Genomic DNA, 21,190 nt, shown 5'->3' on the forward strand with positions numbered 1-21,190 from the left:
TGCCCGAGGTTACCATTAGCATTAGCCAACAAGGCGCACCGCCCCCAGCCTTCCAGCCAATACGCATTACCCACCGACTAGATCTCCCCCTCTAAATTCAATTTAGGTTTATTTGTTGGCATCTCGCCAACATGTCTTAGTGTGAAATTGTAAATTGCGCAAAGAATTTTCACAATCTCAATCTGGCTCATTGGACTGACTTAGGCACTCTACTCTAATGTCAATGTGTCATTGATGTAAGCTCCGCACACAGTTGTCACACACACACACACACACACACACACAGGTGGAGTCTAGAGGCAAATTCCCATGGGTGTTCCAGTGTTTCTCTGAAAAACCTGTTCAAAACTCAGAGGGTTTGGGTTATAAATAAACCTGGTGCCACGTAGGCACAGAGATCTTAAATAAACACCATGTTAAAGCTACAACACTACCATCTCCCATTCTGTGGTGAACTTTGACTGCATCTGGCTTGTTTCTCCTACTCTACCAGTCACTGTTACCCCAAATGATCTCAAATCTAGCCATTTGGTGAGTCAGTTAAAGTGGCTGCTGAAACTGGAAGTCATGAGCCACTGTGGTCAATGTGCCCTTAAGTCCATTTCCTGCCCTGTACCACAGCTTTATAATGGTTCATCAGAAAACTACTATTGAATGTTAAATATTTGCTTCCTTTTCAATTGTCTGGGTAGTTAGCGTATAATGTAACTTTAGATCCATGCTGGTAAAATGTCAGCGTTACAATTCCCTGAAGCAATGACAGAGCCAGAAAGAAAGATAAATGAGCCAACACATCACTGAAAACCGAATTTACACCGTGCATAACTGCAAAACACAATGAATAAGTAATGTCATTGTAATGTCATTGTGACTGGGATGCTGCGTTTTTAATGCATGAACCCTTTTGGACGATCTTTTATCTACATATGTAACATATCTCTTAACCCATTTTGGACTGAGGCCGATTCTAAAAAGCCCTCCAAATCCTGACCTAAGCTTTCTGGATAAACTTCAAATATTTATATAGCAGCAAGTTTTTTAATTTTTGAATACTGTACATACTGTACATTCCCGTCCAGAAGGGTTAGAACACCTAAAGGGGTTCCCGCCCAGAATGGGTTAATTACACCAACACTGTTCATGTGCTTATTTATTGACAGTAACACCGTTACATTTTTAAGTTAACTAGTTGCGACTGAAGGTCGCAGTTAACTATGGAATCGTGCATTTCCCGTCATTGTGTTGGTCGGGCACGTGACATCATCAGGGATGGAGCATGTGACATCACTGGCATCAGGGAATATTGTCCAGCAATATTAAGCCCATATATGGAGATCCCTGATGTCATCAATATTGACCAGCAACTCTACATCTGACCTCAAACCTCAAACCCTTAGATCTCCATATATGGAGCGGACCTGTTCTGACATTCCATTATGTTGATCCTTCCCCATCCATCTTTCCTCTTCGATGTCTCCCTTTTGACTGAAACCTGTCAACCTGCAGGCGGGCCTGCCCCAAAGTTATTAGTGCAGCCGCGCCCTACAGCCTGCGAAAACAGTACTCAACAGGCCCGAAAAGATCTTACCCCCATGCCAAAGCACCAGCGCTCGCACAGCAGTCTGCCGTCACCCAGGCGGATGCTTGCACGCGACCTCACTAGAGTTCTCAACAGGCCCGGCCCTACCTGGGCAGTGGGCACTCATCAAATCAAAGCCTGTACACTCAAGACACTGTGCCCGCTGCCCCCCTTAGATGTCCATATATGGAGCTTACCTGTTCTGACATTCCATATGTTGATCTGACCTCATCAAACCCTGTACACTCAAGACACACTATATACTGTATGGCCACAGTACAGAATTAATTCCATATGTTGATCTGATGCCAAAGCGCCAGCGCCCAGCAGTCTGCCGTCACCTAGGCGGATGCATGCACGGCTGCACGCAACCTCGCCGTCAGGGTGTCTTACTGATATTTTTGTTCGGCTTGTTTTTTTCCCCGTTTATGTAAAAAAAATATGCGCTTCTCTATATGATTCTATTTTTAATCATAAGAAACATGCTTCTCAATCATTTGAATGATTAAAATACTAATCGCTAAGAAAGTTATTTATAGTCACAGTTCTTCCAAGCTGACAGTGTCACAGTAGTGACTTCGATCATCTCAGCAACACAGTCTGCTAGAACCAAATATGGAGGAAATGCTAGTCAAAGAAAACACACACACACACACACACAGTCACGTGTCTGACTGGAGTCACATGACTAGTGACATCATCTCATGTTGAGTAAAAGGCACAGACAGCAGGATCCAGGCCAGCCAAATGAGAGGGAGGTGTCCCTGACTGTGCATAGCCCACACACATGCTAGCACACACACACACAGGTCCTCATAGACCTTCTGAAGCAGTCCAAACATGCAGGATATTAAAGTTTGGATGATATGCAATGTAGTCATTCTGCCAATTGATTCCTTTCCACACACATTGCTGTGTGTTGTCACTGCTGTTGTATCCTACTGGCTCACCTGCCAGTGGAAGGCCCCCACCGGGAGGACGTAGCACCTATGTTGTACTCCTCCCGCCCAACACTCCCCGCTGACAGGTGCCGCCCCCCTTAGCTCAATGAGGACGTGGAGTGACAAAAGCTACCCTCCCCGAACACGAGCCAATTGTGTCCGTAACTCCCTATGGGCCCTCGACAAAGCCAGATGCACCACATTGGATCTGAACCCCTAAACTGTGCGGTTGTAGGACAGATACTTTTACCACTGTGCCACCCGAGCGCCAGATGGATGACTTCATGAATTTGCAGCTGCATGTTAAATAGATTATTACTTTGTACGATACAAATAGGACAAAACTATAAAATATCCCCATATGAAACTTATGCAGGTATATAAAAAAATAATGAAAAAGATTAAAGTGACCGTCTTTGAATGCAAATAAAGGTCATCTTCTAAAGATAACCTGATGAAAGTCTAACAGACCTAAACGTGGTTTCCCATTAAAACATTTTATTTATTTGCAAGACAGTGAAAGTTTATGCTATTTCAGTGCATTGGGCCCTAGTTTGGTCTTCTCCTATGCACCTGTTGCCTTTGTAGGTGTGTAAGAGACTTGCTTTTTATATTACAGAGTATATAATTCTATATAATACAATTCATAGAAGATATTTATTTCAATTCACGCACACAGATTTGTCCAGGCCCATCTATTAGACAAGTTCTGTATATGCCAACACAAAACAGTGCTTAATTTAAGTGGTTAGTTTTGGAGCAACCGACAACCGGTTTATGTAGAGTGAAACTTTTACAAAAGATTTTCCTGGCAATGCTTTCCTGTGGTGCAGTCAAATAGATACATTTCCCCTCACCAAAATGGTCAGCATTTTCCCCTGTGTTCCAGTGTTTTGTTCTAGGGCAGTTACACTCGTTGTTTAATTACCAGTAGGCTATTCTGCTGCATCAGTGCTGAAATACAAACTATTTAAATTAGAGCACACCCAACGCCAAGTTTTAATTGGGACACATCAGCTGCATAATGTCACCAAAAAAGTCAAATGATGACCGATATATATATATAGGTCTATATAAGGCTCTAATTTACAGTTACAGTTCTGTGACAGTTGCTCCGACACTGAACATGCTCACTTATTTGTTCAAAACTCACCCCACGTGAACGCTTAACCAAACAAATGTGTCAACTGTGTCTAGCAGTTGGAATTGCCTTACTGAAACATTGGCTCGAAACACACTATATTGTAATATGCTGTGGGCGGACTACAACAAATCCTGGCAGACAACCCACTATCACTTGGATTGTGCTTTCTATGCTGCATAACATGGAATCAGCCAGTCTGTCATCATAATTAGTCAGTTACATTTGGACACTATTATCCTGCCCCATACAGCATGTTTGTTGAAATGAGTGAATGTTTAACCTATTCTGACCTGAGATCAGATTCTAAAAAAATGTCTGTTTGAAAATGGCAGTTTTCTGAAAAAGCTATGTTTCTATGCGAGACCTACTAGCAGACCTACAAGCTTGTAGATCTGCTATTTTTCAATAGCTAAAGCATGACATAATGCTAACACCAAAAGGGGTTCCCGCCCCAAAAGTAATCAGCAAACTGATCAAACGTTGGGCAAATTGTCAAATAATATCAGAAAGAGGCCAAAATTGTGAAAGTAGCCGTTATACAAGCTCACAACACCCTCCATCAATCTGTATCCATATCATGGACATAAAGGAATGAACCAGTCAACGGGACATGTTCAACAACTGTGCCTTCCTTTACCAATCACTCCAGAGCACAGCCAAGCCACTTATTGGCTTGCCTTTTTCATTCACTTCAAATCCAAGTGCACTGAGTCCTTATCAATGACTTTGGGGCGTTGTTGGTGCTGCCAACTCACGTATATATAAACGACAGGAAAGCTGTCCACTCTTTCCTCAGAGATCCTCAGTCTGCAGTCTGCACTTATTCCGTCACATGGACTGTGGCTAATGCAAGCTCTGGGTTGGTTTCCTGGTACGTCACCACTAAAACACAACGTCACAGCTGTCAGCGCTGTTCTTAAAGAGACAGATTCTTGTTAACTAGATCCCTCAGTAATTTGCTTAACTAGTGAGGTAGCCGTTCTGGAGGACGTGGCCAGTGCTTTTAATGTGTGGCTGGTCGAAGTGGGCCAGTTCTTGACTTCACAAGCCAGAGCCACACAGTCTAAGATATATCGGCCATTATTTGACTTTTTTTTTTTTACATCGTAGTTATGCATCTAAGCATTGTGTCTTGATGTTGAACAACGTGTCATTATAGGCGGAGTTTTGTTGCCTATCGTTTCGAGACATTTTAAACAGATCTAAAAAACACGTGAGCTTGTAGATCAGCTATTTCTCAAAGTTTTAGAGCAGAGGGTGCGGGGGGAGCAGTTAGGACTCAAGTGTCTTGCCCAGGGACACCTTGACACATTGCTGGGGCCGGGACTCGAACGCGAGACCTTCTGCTTCCCAGGGGGGCTGTTTTCCCCGTTCAGCTATGGCAACCATTCAATGTCCTTTGTTGCATTCGAAACCCACCAGGCGCTCAAACATAACAGCACAGGCGCTGCTTTCTTTGGAGTCATGTTAATGAATGCAGCCATTTTCATTGGTCACGCATGGACGGCCTGCTCACACACACACACGTCTAGATTTTTCCCCGCTCTCTGGGCATGGGACGTTTGGGTGACCCATTGTAGCGCTGCACGTGTGTGGATACTTTTTCGGTGTGTTTGGTGCGTTACAGCGAGTGAGTGACGGAGTCCTTCGCAACTGAGGTAACTTCTGGTAGCTCGCAAATGTACCACATATTCTGCAATATGTGGTCAAGACCTTCGTCGCGTTATACGAAACCCCATTACCGAACATTGCGTCACATTTCTGACATTTGCATACTACGGCAGTTGACGGGACTGTTTCCCTCTTCAACGCGTTCATTTTTTGTTCTTTGACAACAATTTAATTGTACTGTAAACAAAGTTTCATTTAACTATATGAAACTATGAGACGAGACTGATTACTGGGGAGGATGCACAATACACGCCCTCTGCACTTGCCTACACTCCCCGAGTCTTCGTAAGCATGCTTCCATATCACAGAGTCCAGACACGACCCTTCAACAGATAAAGCCACGGACCCACCTAAAACGCTGGGTCTGTGTGGGTAATGATGGGTGTGTTATATGTGGGTCAGGGATAGAGGGGCAGGGGAGGACAGGCCACTTGTGTCCCTAGTCAGTGGGTCCATCTTGTTGGGATAGACCATTTTCTAAAACAACCCCCCAAAAGCATCTTTCCATGGCATGAAAGGCCATTATTACATGCACGCCCACAACCCACATGCTCTCAAAGTCCCCATGAAATGGCATTCAGGGCAATTTGGGCTTTCTTTATTTCATGTATTTCTGCATGAAACAGAAGCAGAGCAGGTGGCTTTGATTTTATTGGCGTAATGGGACACGTATTCAACTCATTTAAAAAATGTTGTTTTTACACAAGCTGTGGAAGCAAAAAAGCATCTCAACATCAAACGGAAGGTCTCCTCAACCTAAACAGTGGCACATGGATGGACTGGGAGCACAAACACATGAACACATTCATTTAAAAAGGACTCAATTAACTTTGTGGGTAAAAAAAAACAAGTAGAACAGAAGCACTCTCAGCTCCAAAGCATAACCACTGCTTCTATTCACTGTCACAGCTCTGAGAGATGAGCTCATTTAAAAACAGACCGAAGGAAGATTCTGGCAAAGGCTGATGGCTAATAATGGCTCACCACCACCCATATAATCTCCTCTCTAGCTCACTGTTGTTGTCCTTTCAGGCTGTGGCTCGGGAGGTAGAGTGGGTCGCCCCACTAACCGCAGGGTTGGTGGTTAAATTCCCTGGATCTTTCTTCCCATGATGAGCAGGTCAGCGCCTTGCATTAGCAGCTCTGCTGCCACTTGTGTGAAGAATGAATAAGACTCACAAATTATGACGCTGTCTGTCTGATAGCAAACAACTTTAGTTTGAGCTATCAAATGTTTGACTTCAGAACATAATAATAATATGTATATTGTTGAATTATATATTTAAAAGGACAATATCGACATATATAATACTGTTTGGTCCATAATATTTTAATATCTTGTTTTTCTTATTCTTTTTTTGAGGCTTTGTGTGTACCCCATAGTGATGATTTGATTGGCTGAGGGTAAAAAATCACACCTGTGTGAACTGAGTGTTGCAACTCCCCTCTACCCCTGCCTCTCTCTCTCTCTCTCTCTCTCTCTCTCTCGCTCTCTCTCTCTCTCTCTGTAATTAGCAAGCAACAGTGCAACACTCTCTCTCTGTTTCTGGCCCCTACTGGTACTCTAAACATTGGGACATAGTCCCATAGGGACATTGCTGTTCCTTGTAGTGGTTGCACCACTCAAAAAGTGAGACGCCGAAAGTGATTGGCCGGAATGTGATGACATATGATGATAAGAGCGCCCCTCACTTCACACAAGTGTGATTTTCTTCCTTAGAAGTCTAGTTGTGGCTGGATTCACACACACACACACACACACACACACACACACAGGGCTGCCATTACTAAATCTATGGACTCGCAGGTGATCTTGCAATGCAAGAGTAGTCCTACAGTACTAAAGTCTTTGGCACATTAGCACTCCTAGGTCTGTGACCCCCTATGAGGGTCCTGACGCCTCAGAACATCTTGGTAGGAAGTCATTGTCATCAGTCCCGCTCAACAGGGGGCATTGCTCCACACAAATAAAATAACAAAGGAGAGACTGACACACAGGTTTGAGGATGAATGCTGAAGCTGAAATAGAGAGACACACAAAACAGGTGTTTATGCTAACATTGTGATTGAGACTACCCCTGCTCTGTGAATCGCAACCTACATAAGTGAATGCTGTTCAAAACTACTAATAGTTCAGTGTGTACAATACATCCAGTTTTATCATAGCACAGCAGCTCATTAATTAAACCATTTGTGTACATTCAGCGTAAATAGGTGAGCATTCTGCAAGCAAAATAGTTGATCTACAAGTTCAACACGTTGCAACGAACCGAACTAACCAAATGAACAATGTTTTGGCAAAGCTATTTAGTGTACAGCGAAAACAGGAGGGCTATGCATAGACCCCTGGGGCCCCACTCAACAAAGGGTTTAAAAAAGTAAGAAAAACACATTTCTACATTTATACTCCATCTGCCTTCAGTGTGAATAATTTGTCGGAGCCTAGCACTGTCTCCTACATCAGGAAAAGGCTAGTTTTGTTTTTTTATTCCAGATAAAAAATAAACTACTACATTCTGGAAACAATGTTATCTCTCAAATAACATGAATTGTCCCTCTCTCGCTTTGTATCTAAAGTCATTTGAAATAGCAACGGTTCAATTTACACCCGTTTGTGAATGGTGGCCCCAGGCACTAAGAATGCTGAGGTGTTACCAGACCGGGTTCCTTGACCAGGTCACAAGTCAGATGCAACACAGTAAACATTCTCATCAAAGATCTGCAAACAACCTACTAACCTAGTACTTCCAATGGATCCAGAAAACAGACTACAGACACATGCAACTCAACACCCCATTCAACAAAGTGTTGACAACAATGGGTTTAAGTGTTTTACACATTTTGGAGACGTTCTTGTAATAAGTAACCGTTACATCATTTTTGCCAGTACAACACTCACAATGACTTCAGTAGCTGTCGCCGGTTTGCGTTTCTTTATTCTACAAAGCCCAGAACAGAGAATTTGATTGCCATTGGCAATTGTGCTTTTTGGGATCAGTAAAAGCAGCACCCATGGAAACCACAGGGATCCATAAGAAGTTTAGTTTCTTGTGTTTTCAACACTAAACTATCACTAGATACAAATACAAAGTATCATGGCCCATAAAGTCACAAGACAAAATATTACCGACTCTCACTAGACGATGGTGACAATCTCAAGTACCTGTAATAGATTAGGCAGTCACCATTTAAATGGCAACAATGGTAGTGTGTCTAGGGAGGCTATTGGCCTAATGTGATTAAAAAACACCATTCCATGCCTAAAAAAATATTCTGTAGACCTGTGCTACGTGCAAAGTGGAACAACCGGTTCCACTTTGTATGTATTGTATCTACTACTGAGCATACTGGACTCCACGTCCACGTGGCACCATTTGTGGCCGCTACAGAGTTAACGGCAAACTTTATTTGCTCCATTGTGTGTAACTGTAAACCATCAAACATGGCTTGTTTCCTAGCCTATGATAAATGAAGGTCTGTTGCTACCTTAGTTTGCTTTAAAGGAAATGTCTTGGCCGGAACCTAGAACTGGGTTTGCCAGTTTATTATCTACAAATGACATTTGGCTGGTAAAATGAGACTGGTTATTGTTTTGGAATAGAATACTCTCCATATAACAATGGGCTAATTTTCCTTTTGTAAAGACGTACCACTTTGTTGACAAGAATATGATTGCTGACTTCTTGTCCATGACACCCTATAAGACACTAAAGACAGCAAGTTGTACATTTATCAGTCTGGGTTGTGGAGTGGGAAATTTGGTATAGTCTTTTTTATTGGACTAAAATATTGTCTATATACATGAATCCACTTGCTGACTGGCTGTCGATATTGAGCAATTTTGTCAAGACCAACGAGTGTTTTTTGTGTCATTTTCTGTCCCTAAAACACAGGTAACACCCCTAGGTCCTGGTCAGAAAGCAAATTGGACAGAAACGATTTACTCAAATAATATTGAATACAACACTGCCATTGGAAAATTAAGGGAAATCAAACTTGGCAGGGCTTTTTTCGAGATGCCGTTTTGTTCATTCCAGAAGAAAATATAATTTTCCAACTCCAGGTTCCAAGTCAGGTTAACACTGTTATCTTTTAGACATCTTTTCGATTTTCTTCCACCTGAGACAGTTTACATTTCTCTTCATCTTTTCTTTCTATCTGCCTCCATTCAAGTAAGTAGCCATGACTTTAGATAATAAACTGTCAAAGAGCAGTGACAAAATACATAACGTAAGTCAGTCAAGTCGGAAACAATGGATGATTGGGTAATGGGCCTAATGGTATATGCTTAGGTTTCAATAACTTCCGCTGCAACAATATCCATAACCACAAAATAATGACAAATCAAGATGTAAATAATACATACATACATGTATGTACACCTATCAAACTATTTTCTATTGGGTTGTTTTTATTGGTTTGTTAAATGAGTACACTTTTGCATGCCTAGCTACTCTGGCTGGTGTGGTGTCTGAAAAAAGTGATTGTGTTGACTTGACAGCATGACACTTTGCCTCTAGCATTCTCCCTATGAATTATACCTGCTATACATTACATATTCACCATTTTATATCATCTGCCAGCCTTTTTAACAGCATTCTCACCCTACAAGATATACCTGACTTCAACATATTTTTTGTTGTCAGTTTTTCATGGTGCATCTACAGCTCAAGTTCAACATGCAGTCTGACATTATGACAATGACGGGTGATTATGGATGTGTACTCTTGAACAGGTATGTCTGGCTGACGGCTGTCCAGCCTGGATTTATCAGGAGGCAACAACAATGGCATTTATGCTAAATCAAATAAAGCTTTGGTGTAAAAGTCGCTGGGAGAGAATATTATAATAATTACGGTACATGATGTCGCACAACACTGTTTCTTTCTTTTCTTCTTCGTTTTGTCAACTCAGTTTTTTCTTTTTCATTGAAACAAAAAGTAGGCTGAATTAATAGCTTAAGCACAAAAGCCTAAACGAATAGATAGATAGATAGATGTGTGTGGTGTGGTGTGTGTGTGTGTGTGTGTGTGTGTGTGTTTCCGGCCGGACACACATGTTATATCTGCCGTTTTGAAAAAGGTAACCTACTTATGTTATTGTGACTTCACGTGAACAAACAAAAATACTGCAGCTATTAAAAGTATACTTATAAATAATCAGAATAATGTAAATGCCACACTATCATGTAAAGCTCCTTAACTGCCCAAATGTGCCAAGTCTTTGTGTACTAGTTAGCACGCCTTGAGCCTTTCCTTGCCACGGGACTGAAGAGCAGATACAGCCACTTGTCAGTACTGCTACAGGCCAGGCAAGCATCGGTACTTAAGTTGTAAAAACAGTGCACACATTAGCCTGCGAGGAGCAACAGGCCAGTGCTTCTGAGATGAAGGACAAGCTGATGCAAATAGAAAGAAAAGTTCTTGAGTACACAAATGTAACGAGGTATATTATTTGTAATGATGCATGTAAAAAAGTCATTTCGTCAGTCATGAAAATATAAACTGTCAATAAAATAAAATAGGCCACAAACTCAGCCAAACGTTGCAAATATGACTTTAGATCCCAATCCAAAGAGCACCGAACCTTTGGCCCAGCCCTATGGGTGTTACATGACACAAGGCAAGTTCTGGCAGGTATAACTGTACCTAGTATACTCAGAAAATTAATTAATTCCCAGAAAACGAAAGATGCAAATACACTCAGATAACAACACAATGGAACAATGACAAGTCAGTGTGAAAATGTGACCTGCAAACGAGATTACAAAGCCAAGACATAACAGCGTATATATTCTGTCATCAGGAAAACGTGATCAAATGGCATATTCTTAATTTCTTTGACCCATGTCATTCAAGGGAAATAGCAGAAAACAAAAATCCAATTAAAGGCTATACGTTTCAGCTGCATACTTATAACAACAACCTGTGGCTATTATCCACTATCCAGCTTGCCTGCTGAATGTTGCAGACAGCCCTGTGAGGGAGGGGTATACATGCATTGCTTGTATGCACACCCATACAGCCACCCATCCAGACTACTAGAGTACACACTGTGCTGCATGTGTGTGGGGGAAGGGGGTCGTCAGCATTCACAGAGCGACAGAAGCCCTGAAGCAGCGTTGTTGTTTACCCAATGTCTCTCTGTCAGCCCATGCATGCAGCAGCACAACACCTGGCTAACAAAAACACAGCCAAATCATGTGTGGCCGGTTAAAATGACACGCCGACACACAGGACGGAACAAATGCCGATGTGTCAGCGTTTGCACGGTCACACACAGGCTGATAAACACATGGCTGCGAGACAAGGGACCACGTTGCCTTGACACACAAGAGAGAGGAACCATGGGAGCTGCAGCAGTAATGCAGGTCTCCTCCCTGAGAACAAACACCAATACATTTATATCTACGGAGTGGCTTTCTGTCTTTTTGGCATCTGACCTTCCCGTGACACGACGCATTAACATTGATATTTGAAAGTGAATTAATAATAGTAGTTCCGATTCTGAACATACATCATCATGGAATAGCTGAGGCTAACATCGCTAAGTAGCGCATTATCATGCGGCGGCTGAAGCCATTATGAATCACACATGACATGATCTCTCTCTCGCACACACACACACCACACACAGAGGGGCTTGGCTAGCGTTAGCGAGCTAGCTAGCAGCCTAGCTAAACGCTAGCGGTGCTGTGTTCTGGGTTAACAACCATTACACTGCGTGTTGACACGGACATGGATCAAAGACTCGCTTGTTTTCCTGCTATTTAGGAAACACACCGACATAAGATCACCAGTGGCAACGCATTTTTCGATCAAATCAATGTTCCCCATTAAAGGCAGCTGGCTCGAGGGGAACACGTGGAGAGAACACGTGACAACCCATAACAAAATGTGCTGGGGTTTAAGACTTCAAATAGGGACAAATGCTGATCGATAACTCGTGGTTGTTTTATACGATTGCCCGTCCCGACACTGGGAGACATCACACCGTTCTCGCCGGCCCTTAAAAAGGGAAGGAAGGACTGTGGAGTCTGGCTCTTACAGTGGGAATCGCCCTGAAACCCGATGGCAGTCTGGCACTCTCCTGCAGTGCTAAAGCTAAAAGGGCTTCACGTCTGACTAGGCCCAGACATGGACATGATGAGACCCGTGTCTGGTTCTGAATTCAATAATGCGTTCAATTAATGCAATATGCATTGCATGTCATAGTAATTCATTCATCTCCGCCGATGTGCAAACCCATAGAGGATGTGCACTTACAACAAACCCGAAACCCAGCCGCACATTTTGTACAGAACTCACTGGATGAGTTTAAAGCCCCTACTGCCCACCACGGTGACTTGGCTTAAACACCCCGACTAACTATCAACACAAATCACATGTGTTCTTTGACACATATGTAATAACATTGCAGAAAAACCCTAAAACAAAACACCAGGGACAAGAGTAACCAAATATTGTGCAGCCCACGACTATCAGATCTAAAAAACAAGGGACGACTGATCCCTTGGTTTCAGACTCAACTCAAAACACAACTTGTGTGTTATAACACAATTATAACAACGCATAGCGTGGCAATGATATCATGAGAGATCTATTTTGCATTACAATAAAAATGTTTTGCATGGCAAACTCCACTTCCACGGCCCTGGCCTGGAGGAGCTCACACACAGACAGACATCCAGACCCATGTAGGCAGGCAGTCCACTCCGCGGTGAGAAGATGATCCAGGAATAGCAAGGGGCCCTTTTACTCTAAATATAAACCAACACACTATATCCCCCCCGTCCAGCAATACGTGGAAAGACAAGACAGTCACAGACAGTAGTAGGTTATGTAGTACAGTACTGCAGGAAAGTCGCTCGCCGAAAAAAAAGACTTGCAGATCGGCTCTTTTTTTCGGCGAGCGACGGCCTCGTACTTTGGATCTTTTCTTTGGGGGGAGATGATGAGGGTAGTAGTGAGTACAAACCAATGCCATGATGTGCCGCTTGTCCGTTCACGCTGACCACGGTCACCGCGTTGTTGTTCATCTTCTTCGTCCACGGGTTCACCTTGGGCGGGGGGGCCTCGGTAAATTCCTTTTTGTTATTATTGCTTTTATCCTCCGGCGACGACTGATCCTTCTTGTTGTTGTTGTTCTTGTTGTTGGACCCGCCAGAAGAACCAGAGCCTCCCTGGTCCAGGCTGTCCTTGTTGTTCTTAGCCTGGTTGTTACTGTCCTCCTTCGCCTGTTTTGTTCCTCCACCACCACCACCTCCAGCCAGGTTGTCGGCGGTGGGGCTGTTGCTGCTGTTGTCTCCTTCCTTGGCGTCGACACTAGCAGCACCCATGATCTGCTGCTTCTTCGTCGGCCCTTTATTATTACTCTCCAAACGCTCCTCTTCGCCACCTCCACCTCCGTGGATCGCCTTGGAGATCAAGAGAGGAGCCTGCTCAACCTGAGTGGCCATTTCCCCCTTTTTTGCTCCTTCAACGACGAGACACGGATCGTCCGTCCACCCCCCAAAAAAATCGGGCAATTCGATACCTAAATCTGATGGTTGGAGTGTTTCCGCAGAATAAAAGTCGTCCCCTGTCGCTTCTCCACTCCACCCCTAGACCAAAAGAGCTTCAGTCTAAGATGCAGAGTGGGAAATGCCGAGTTAAAACATATAAAAACGAGCGTTGCGAGACGAGCTTTTCTCTGTCAAAATTACAACCTTTAGCTTCACACCACCACCACTACCAGGCAGGCCAGGCAGCAACATGGATGATCCCCACCACGCGATACAAGGGGCCGGGAGCGCGCACGTACGCACGGTGGTAAAAGGGGGGAGTGACCACGCACGTACAGCGCCGAGCGGGGACGCGCAAAGCCAACAGAGACGGTAGTGGTGTAGTGGTGCTGAGAGAGAGAGGGACGGCCTCGCCCCTCTGAAGGGAAGGAACGGAACGCGTTTGGTTTGTGTAAAAAAAAAAAAAAAATCCACCATTCCAAAAGTCAAACACGTGTCCACGATGGGACTGCACGTGTGTCCCAATGCTCCAAATGCACCTTTCTGTACCATTTTGCATTTGATTTAACTGTACATCATTAGTAGAACAAAGAGAGAGAGAGAGAGAGAGAGATAGTGTGTGTGTGTGTGTGTGTGTGTGTGTGTGTGTGTGTGTGTGTGTGCGAGAGAGAGATGACAACTAACTCCAAGTCTCATTCAGATAAGGATACAGTATTTTCATGTGGCTGATTATATAACAGATTGTTCAGGTCAAAGTTAGAAATGTGTGCCACTGCTGCCACTTGAGATAGTAAGCTGTGTGTGTGTGTGTGTGTGTGTGTGTGTGTGTGTGTGTGAGAGAGAGAGAGAGAGAGAGCTGCATGTGTGTTGTGTGTGGTGGGGGCGTTGTCTGCTGGAGGAAGCTGGTGGTAAATGAGAGGTCAAGTTGTAGCAGTTTGACTCTTGTAACACATCTTTACAGCACAAGGGGTTTCGAGTTCATAGTTCATGAATACGCAAATAATTGTTTACTTTTTTGTTCTTCAAATGTTGTGTTTCTATAAAATGGTAAGCTATGCATACTTAGCATAACGATTCCAGGCTATTATCAGCTTTATGACTCAACACATAATGGTCTGACATGCAGCATATACAAATGGCCTGATAAAGAACACATTAAAGCTGCTGTTTATAACAGACTGCACATTAGACTCGAGCAACGTTTCGACCATTGGGATCTTTACAGATATATATATATATTTTTTCTTTCTTTTTTTTTTTTTGACAAAGAATTGTACATGTTCTAACCTTAAAGGATGCATGTGATGTGTAATACATGATTGTCTCTTTTAGCAGTGACATAAAACTACTACTACGACTTAGTATCAGACCTGCTGTGAAGGACTGAAAAATATTGTCTTGTGGATGTTGATGGATACAGTTTGCGGATGGACATACTATTGGCAATATGGCTATTGTATTGTTGTGACATTTCTGGTTATACATTTTGTTTAAATAAACTTGGTGGTTCTTTGCAGTATTAAAACCAGTAAGACGCGCATCTCGCATGTGATGTCATGAGACCCAGGTCTCAGGTCTCCCCCATATATGAGACCCAGGTCTCACAATGGGGCTTTCCCCATGTATGGGGCTTTTTAGTGACTGACTGACAGGAAATGCATGATTCCATAGTTAACTGTGACCTTTGCGGCAACCACAGTGGTTATCATGAGACTGTCACAATATGATCATATATTGGCATTCCCATATATGGGCTTAATATTGATCACAGTCAAGGATCTCCATATATGGGTATAACAGGGTCGCCAGTCAGATGACGGCGCAGCTCTCGAGGTTGCAGATTCTGCTCAGCAGCTAGTCTCTGACGGCAGCGCCTCTGGCGTTCCCTGGCCAGACGACGGTGCCGCTCTTCGGCAGTCTCCTCCGTGAGAGCGTGTGGGGGTCGTCCTGCTGGGGCAGATCAGCGTGTGCACGCATCCACCTGGGTGACGACAGACTGCTGGGCGAGTGTGGTCGCTTTGGCACTGGAACAACTTTGACCAATAAATGCACAATGAAAACAGGTATGGACAAGGGTTCCTGGCCATGCCCATTGGCCAGGGTTCATTGCCATATAAGCGTGTCTTGGAGACCATGACTAGATGTGATATCACAATGCGTGACCATATGGGACATTCCCGTACATGGGGATTGCAAGTTAGGTGTTGTGACAGACGTCACGTGATGTCACAATGAGGGCCAGAGTAATCTAGTAAGAGAGTGGCGACACTTGCGTTGACTCCCGTTGTAACTTGTAATAATGTAATGCGGAAGTGCTCATTTTATCTCAATGGGATAGTTCCAATGTTTGGAACTATAGCCCATAGCGCCCCTCTTTGCGGCGAGATCAAAGCGTGTCGCCACTCTCTTATTAGATTACTCTGCTGGGGGCTTGCCTGGGGTGAGCAGGGGGCTGATGTCACGTGATGTCACGATGACCTGGGGGCTTGCCTGGGGTGTGTGACGGGAATTGCGACTTCATGACAGAGTGATGGGAATTGTATGTTGAGACAAAACCACAAGATTTCATAGTTATATCTGCGACCTTCGGTCGCAAAAACTGTCTGAAACCATACTGTAGTACTAGTAATTAATTCATTATTCATTCATTTTAATTAAGTATAACCATGCATTTGTGAAAATATGTATTGGGTTTTGAATGAGTTTCACAGGCCCATAATAATAATAAAGCTTTATTTGTATAGCACCTTTTAAGAACAAGTCACAAAGTGCTTTAACAGAGAGACATATATAAAAACATAGCAAGGAGGCACACAATAGAATAAAATACATTGTCAATAATACACAAAATCACAACAATAACTGTAATAAAAAAAGAAGCATGCAAATCTTCAATTAAAAAAAGTGTTCCTAAAGAGGTTTTGCTATACACATTAACCATGGCAGGACACATAGTGTGTCCCCTTTCGTTGTTGTCAGGGTATATTTGCCAAGTATATTTGCACACCTGGAACTCTCTGCATTTACCCATCGTGTTCTATTAGGAACAGTGAGTGCTATTTTTAACAGAGCTCGCTGTCAACCCGCTGAATATCTTGGAAGTCTCAGAAGTGTTTTGCTCAGGGACACTTCGACACGAAGCTTGGAGGAGCCGAGGGTCGAACAGGCAACCTTCCAGTTCCCAGACGACCTTTCCATCCCCTGAGCTATGTCTATTGTCTACCCCACTCTTTAACATTATGTTAACTTGTGTCAATAATTGTTGGTGTTATTTAACTTGTACTGCAACTGTTCACCGCTTTTAGGAGGCTAATGCGTTCCTCCAGGCTTTCATTTTTTGCGGCGACGAAAGTGAAAGCCTGGTACCGAGGCTATGGACGCTAGGGTTCAAGTGGTTAAGACCTATCTATCTACACAGTATACATATCATACAGTATACATCAGGAGTCACATAATCAGGCAATAATCCTCCAGACGCATTACCACAAGATTGCTTACTGTGTCATTCATTCAATGTCATTATACAGTATGATTCTATAATGCATTTTATATAGAATGTCAAAGGCTGACACTATTAGAAATGCAGAGCAGAAGACTATACGAATAACTTTGGAATCGACTTTAGCTCCCCATGAAAAAGAAAAGAAATGTCCTCTGTCCCAACAGCACATGACCTGCCTGCATCTACACGACTAGCCAATTAGTTCATGCTGTGGCCTCGACATAATTCACTGTCACTTGCCCATAGCCGAGCAGATGCCCTGAATACTTATTATGATTATACAGAAATAACAGAAATATTCCTTCATCGATTTGCCATCACAAGTCGTTTGTCAAGACATACTATAAAAGTCTGGGGCGTAGCATCATAAACATAATCTGTGTTTGAATGAAAGGGTTGTGCAAGTCCTTGTGTAAACATGGTGCAGTACAGTCAGTGTAATGTGAAGTGTGCAAGTTTAGAAAGAAATCACCATGCATCATATACAAAATATAGAGGAGACAAATGTAGTAATTGCTATGGTTAATTGCTTGTGTCACGCACCAAAAATATCCAAGCTACACGCCACAGTGCAACGCATTGTGAGCTTGTAGATATATACAACTAAGTATAACTCATGCTATTACAATAAGTAGGAGAAAGACGGTCACAAGAAAGCGAGAGCTGACACTGGAGCTGACCTTGGCATTCCTCTTGACACGTGGCCATGGAACTCTCTTTGAGCTTACTGTACGCATACTTCCTGTTTAACATGCACACACCCACATGTACACACACCCCCTACAACCCTTCCACATATACCTGTGCAGAGGTGTAAAGGGTGGAGCTGTCACTACTATAGGAAGCTGACAGGCTAGCTAAAATGAAGGATTAGATCCCACATGTTTGTACAGTTACCCCATGCAGTAGTATAGACTCTATAGCAGGCAGAATGATCAGAATGACAGTGTATTTTTAAACCTGATACGTTGGTTTTATGGTAATATGTATACGTTTTGATGGCGGGTCATATTGGATATAATGTACTGAAGGATTTAGTGCTAACAAAGTATAGTACTCCAAATGTAACATTGCAAAGTTTAAGCATGCGTACTAAAGGTGATCTTCCACAGGTCTGAAAGAGCAAAGAGGGTCCTCATCTTTCTTTAGGTTGTTAATATGGAACTGTCAACAGCCTATTAATGGAGCCAGTGAAACTAGTCTGCAGTTGTTGCAGCTGACAGAATTGTGCAATATAATTGGTAAGGCTATAATATAAACCTCACTGAAACTGTAATGAGCATGCAATAGTCCACAGTGTCTGGGTTAAGGGTGGAGTGGGTACAGCTCCTCTGTTGTTTTGTGTCTACAGTATCTACAGCACATTATATATATTGTTTCCCGTTGAAATTGAGGCAGATCAGTGCTGCATGACATGCTACAGTATATGCATTAATTATGTGGTTTAATTAAATGCACTTAATGAAAAAGGGAGGGGTTTGAGGATTTTGCAGTTTATCATTTGGACAGATCTGGATTAGACCATGTTGGAGGGTCAAATATAGTCCTGGTTGGAAGTTGGAACCCTCGTTTCTGTGATTCCGCGCTGCAGTACATTAGAAGACATTATAAAAATGTCCGGGTTTTCCGAGGCTAGCGCTGCAGTAACAGCAAATATTCTTCTGTCAGATCAGATGTAGTCACAATGGCATTAACATGAAATTACAGATCATCTAATTAATAGTACCCTAATTTCAATGCGAACTAGAGACCATTGTCAAGTTTTGCAATCATTGCAGTAAATTTGTAAAAGGGGCAGTAGAGTATCTACCCGTAGTAGACCGTAGTATAGTAGACCCGTCTGAAACAGACTTACTGCTCTAAATGCCTCTAGTCGTTTCACCACCAGCTCACATGACAGTCAGCCCTGTAGACTCCCTGTTGACAAAACCTATATTCAAATGTCACAGTTTGCCCAGGGTTTGATTTGAAAGAAACGGAGGGAGGACATTTTCTGAAGTACTAAAGCCCTATATATATACATCTTTGTGCAAGTCATGAAAATATAGCTTATAATATCTACACAACGCATCGCAAAAACCTTTAGAAAATCTGTGACAAATTTGCCCAAAATAGGGATAGAAACATTTTCTGTTGTTTTTGGTTATTTTGGGGGCCTTTATTTGATAGCGATAGTGGAGATAGACAGGAAATGGCAGGAGAAGGAGATGGGGAAGACAATGTAGCAAAGGCCTCAGGTCTGGCTCAACCAAGGTCTAAGGACTAAGTCTTGAAATTATATGCACTCTACTGAGCCACATGGGCTGTCCCAGAGTAATAATATTAATATAATTGAATTGTTAAATTATGATATTTCTGTAGGAGGGTGTAGTAGGGAATGAGGTCTTGTTCACGCTTGAATCGGAGCAGCAGGATCGGTATTGCAATCGCTGTACCGCACTGTTGTGACAAAAAGAGAGCCAATGTAGCAGTCAATATTCGCTCCTACTCTCACTTATGGTCATGAAGTGTGGGCCATGACTGAAGGAATGAGATTGCGGATACTATCGGGAAAGGGTAGAGAAGTTCACTTGGGACTGGGAGACTCGTAGTAGATCTGCTGTTCCCGCCAGTTATTGGGCATCAAGTACAGATGCTTCCTTGCGCATCTCCTTAGGGAAGTCCTCTGGGCACGTCCCACTGAGTAGACAAAGGACCCGGTGAGGGGGGTTATATCTCCACGATGGCCTTGGAACGCCTGGGATCCCCCAGTATGAAGTGGCTAATGTTGTCCGGTAAAGGAAGTCTGGAGCTCTCTGCTGGAACTGTTGACCACGCGATCCGTCCTCGGATAAGCAGCTGAAGATGGATGGATGGAAGGAATTATGATATTAGCAAACATAAATATCAGACATATCATACAGTACATTTCCCAAAAGGAATTTGGATTTAATTCAGGCAAGCAGCCATGAGACATATCAGCACCGGCAGTAAAATTGTATGACAAGAGTGGCATGGATCTCCCCTATATAGGAAATCAAACTGTGGTCGTGCCTAAACAAAATGTAAAACAAATGATTGTATTGGCAGCACACAGGTGGCTGGTGGCAGACCATCGGTGACAATAGAATCAAGAGAACGTAATCCTGTTGATACGCATCTCTCTTTTGCTCTGTCTCCCAATGCTATTTCTCTCCCTCTCTCTGTTTTTCTGCCTTGTTCCGACCTAGCTACTGTTTGTTCCTATGGCCATAACAATGGCGACACCAAAACACCAACACACAGCTGGCTGAAATCAAAATCACGCACGTACATACACGCACGTACATACACATGCACCCATGCGCACGCAAACACAACACAACACAACACACAACACACACACACACACACACACACACGCACACACACACACACACACACACACACACACACACACACACACACACACACACACACACACACACACACACACGCACACACACACAGCAGTGCTGCTGGATCAGTTTACTTATGTGGGGATTAGGGCTGTTTAAGGAGGTGCCTGAGAGTTATTGTCAGTTACAGATGAGTCATTCCTTTATGTTAACTCCAGTTCAAACCTACAGTATTTGTAAAGCATGGGCAGAGCAACGAGAAACAAAATCACACATTTTGAGATTTGAAGACAATCGGGTAAGTGTGTGTGTGTGTGTGTGTGTGTGTGTGTGTGTGTGTGTGTGTGTGTGTGTGTGTGTGTGTGTGTGTGTGTGTGCGCGTGGACTTTGAACCACAATGTACCACAATGTCCTGAGATGGTGGGGGTGCTGATATGCAGCTTATTTAATATTTGAGTCATTATAATACTGATGCTAGATAAAACCAGGCTTGT

At 43.1% G+C, this 21,190-nt stretch overlaps 1 protein-coding gene across 4 annotated transcripts in view; it reads right to left on the reverse strand.

Annotated features, from left to right (window-relative positions):
- larp1 (La ribonucleoprotein 1, translational regulator) overlaps window positions 1-14,117 on the reverse strand; it is a 68,050-nt gene extending 53,933 nt beyond the window's left edge. For all 4 annotated transcript variants that reach the window (XM_080780443.1, XM_080780442.1, XM_080780444.1 and 1 more), the window contains exon 1: window positions 13,313-14,117. In XM_080780443.1, coding sequence (XP_080636569.1) covers window positions 13,313-13,793 — 481 coding nt within the window. In that variant the 5' untranslated portion in view covers window positions 13,794-14,117. The remainder of the gene's footprint in view (window positions 1-13,312) is intronic.
- Window positions 14,118-21,190: the final 7,073 nt, after the last annotated feature.

This window comes from Protomyctophum bolini (assembly GCF_963924005.1).
Source record: "Protomyctophum bolini genome assembly, chromosome: 13".
NCBI classification, from domain to species: Eukaryota; Metazoa; Chordata; class Actinopteri; order Myctophiformes; family Myctophidae; genus Protomyctophum; species Protomyctophum bolini.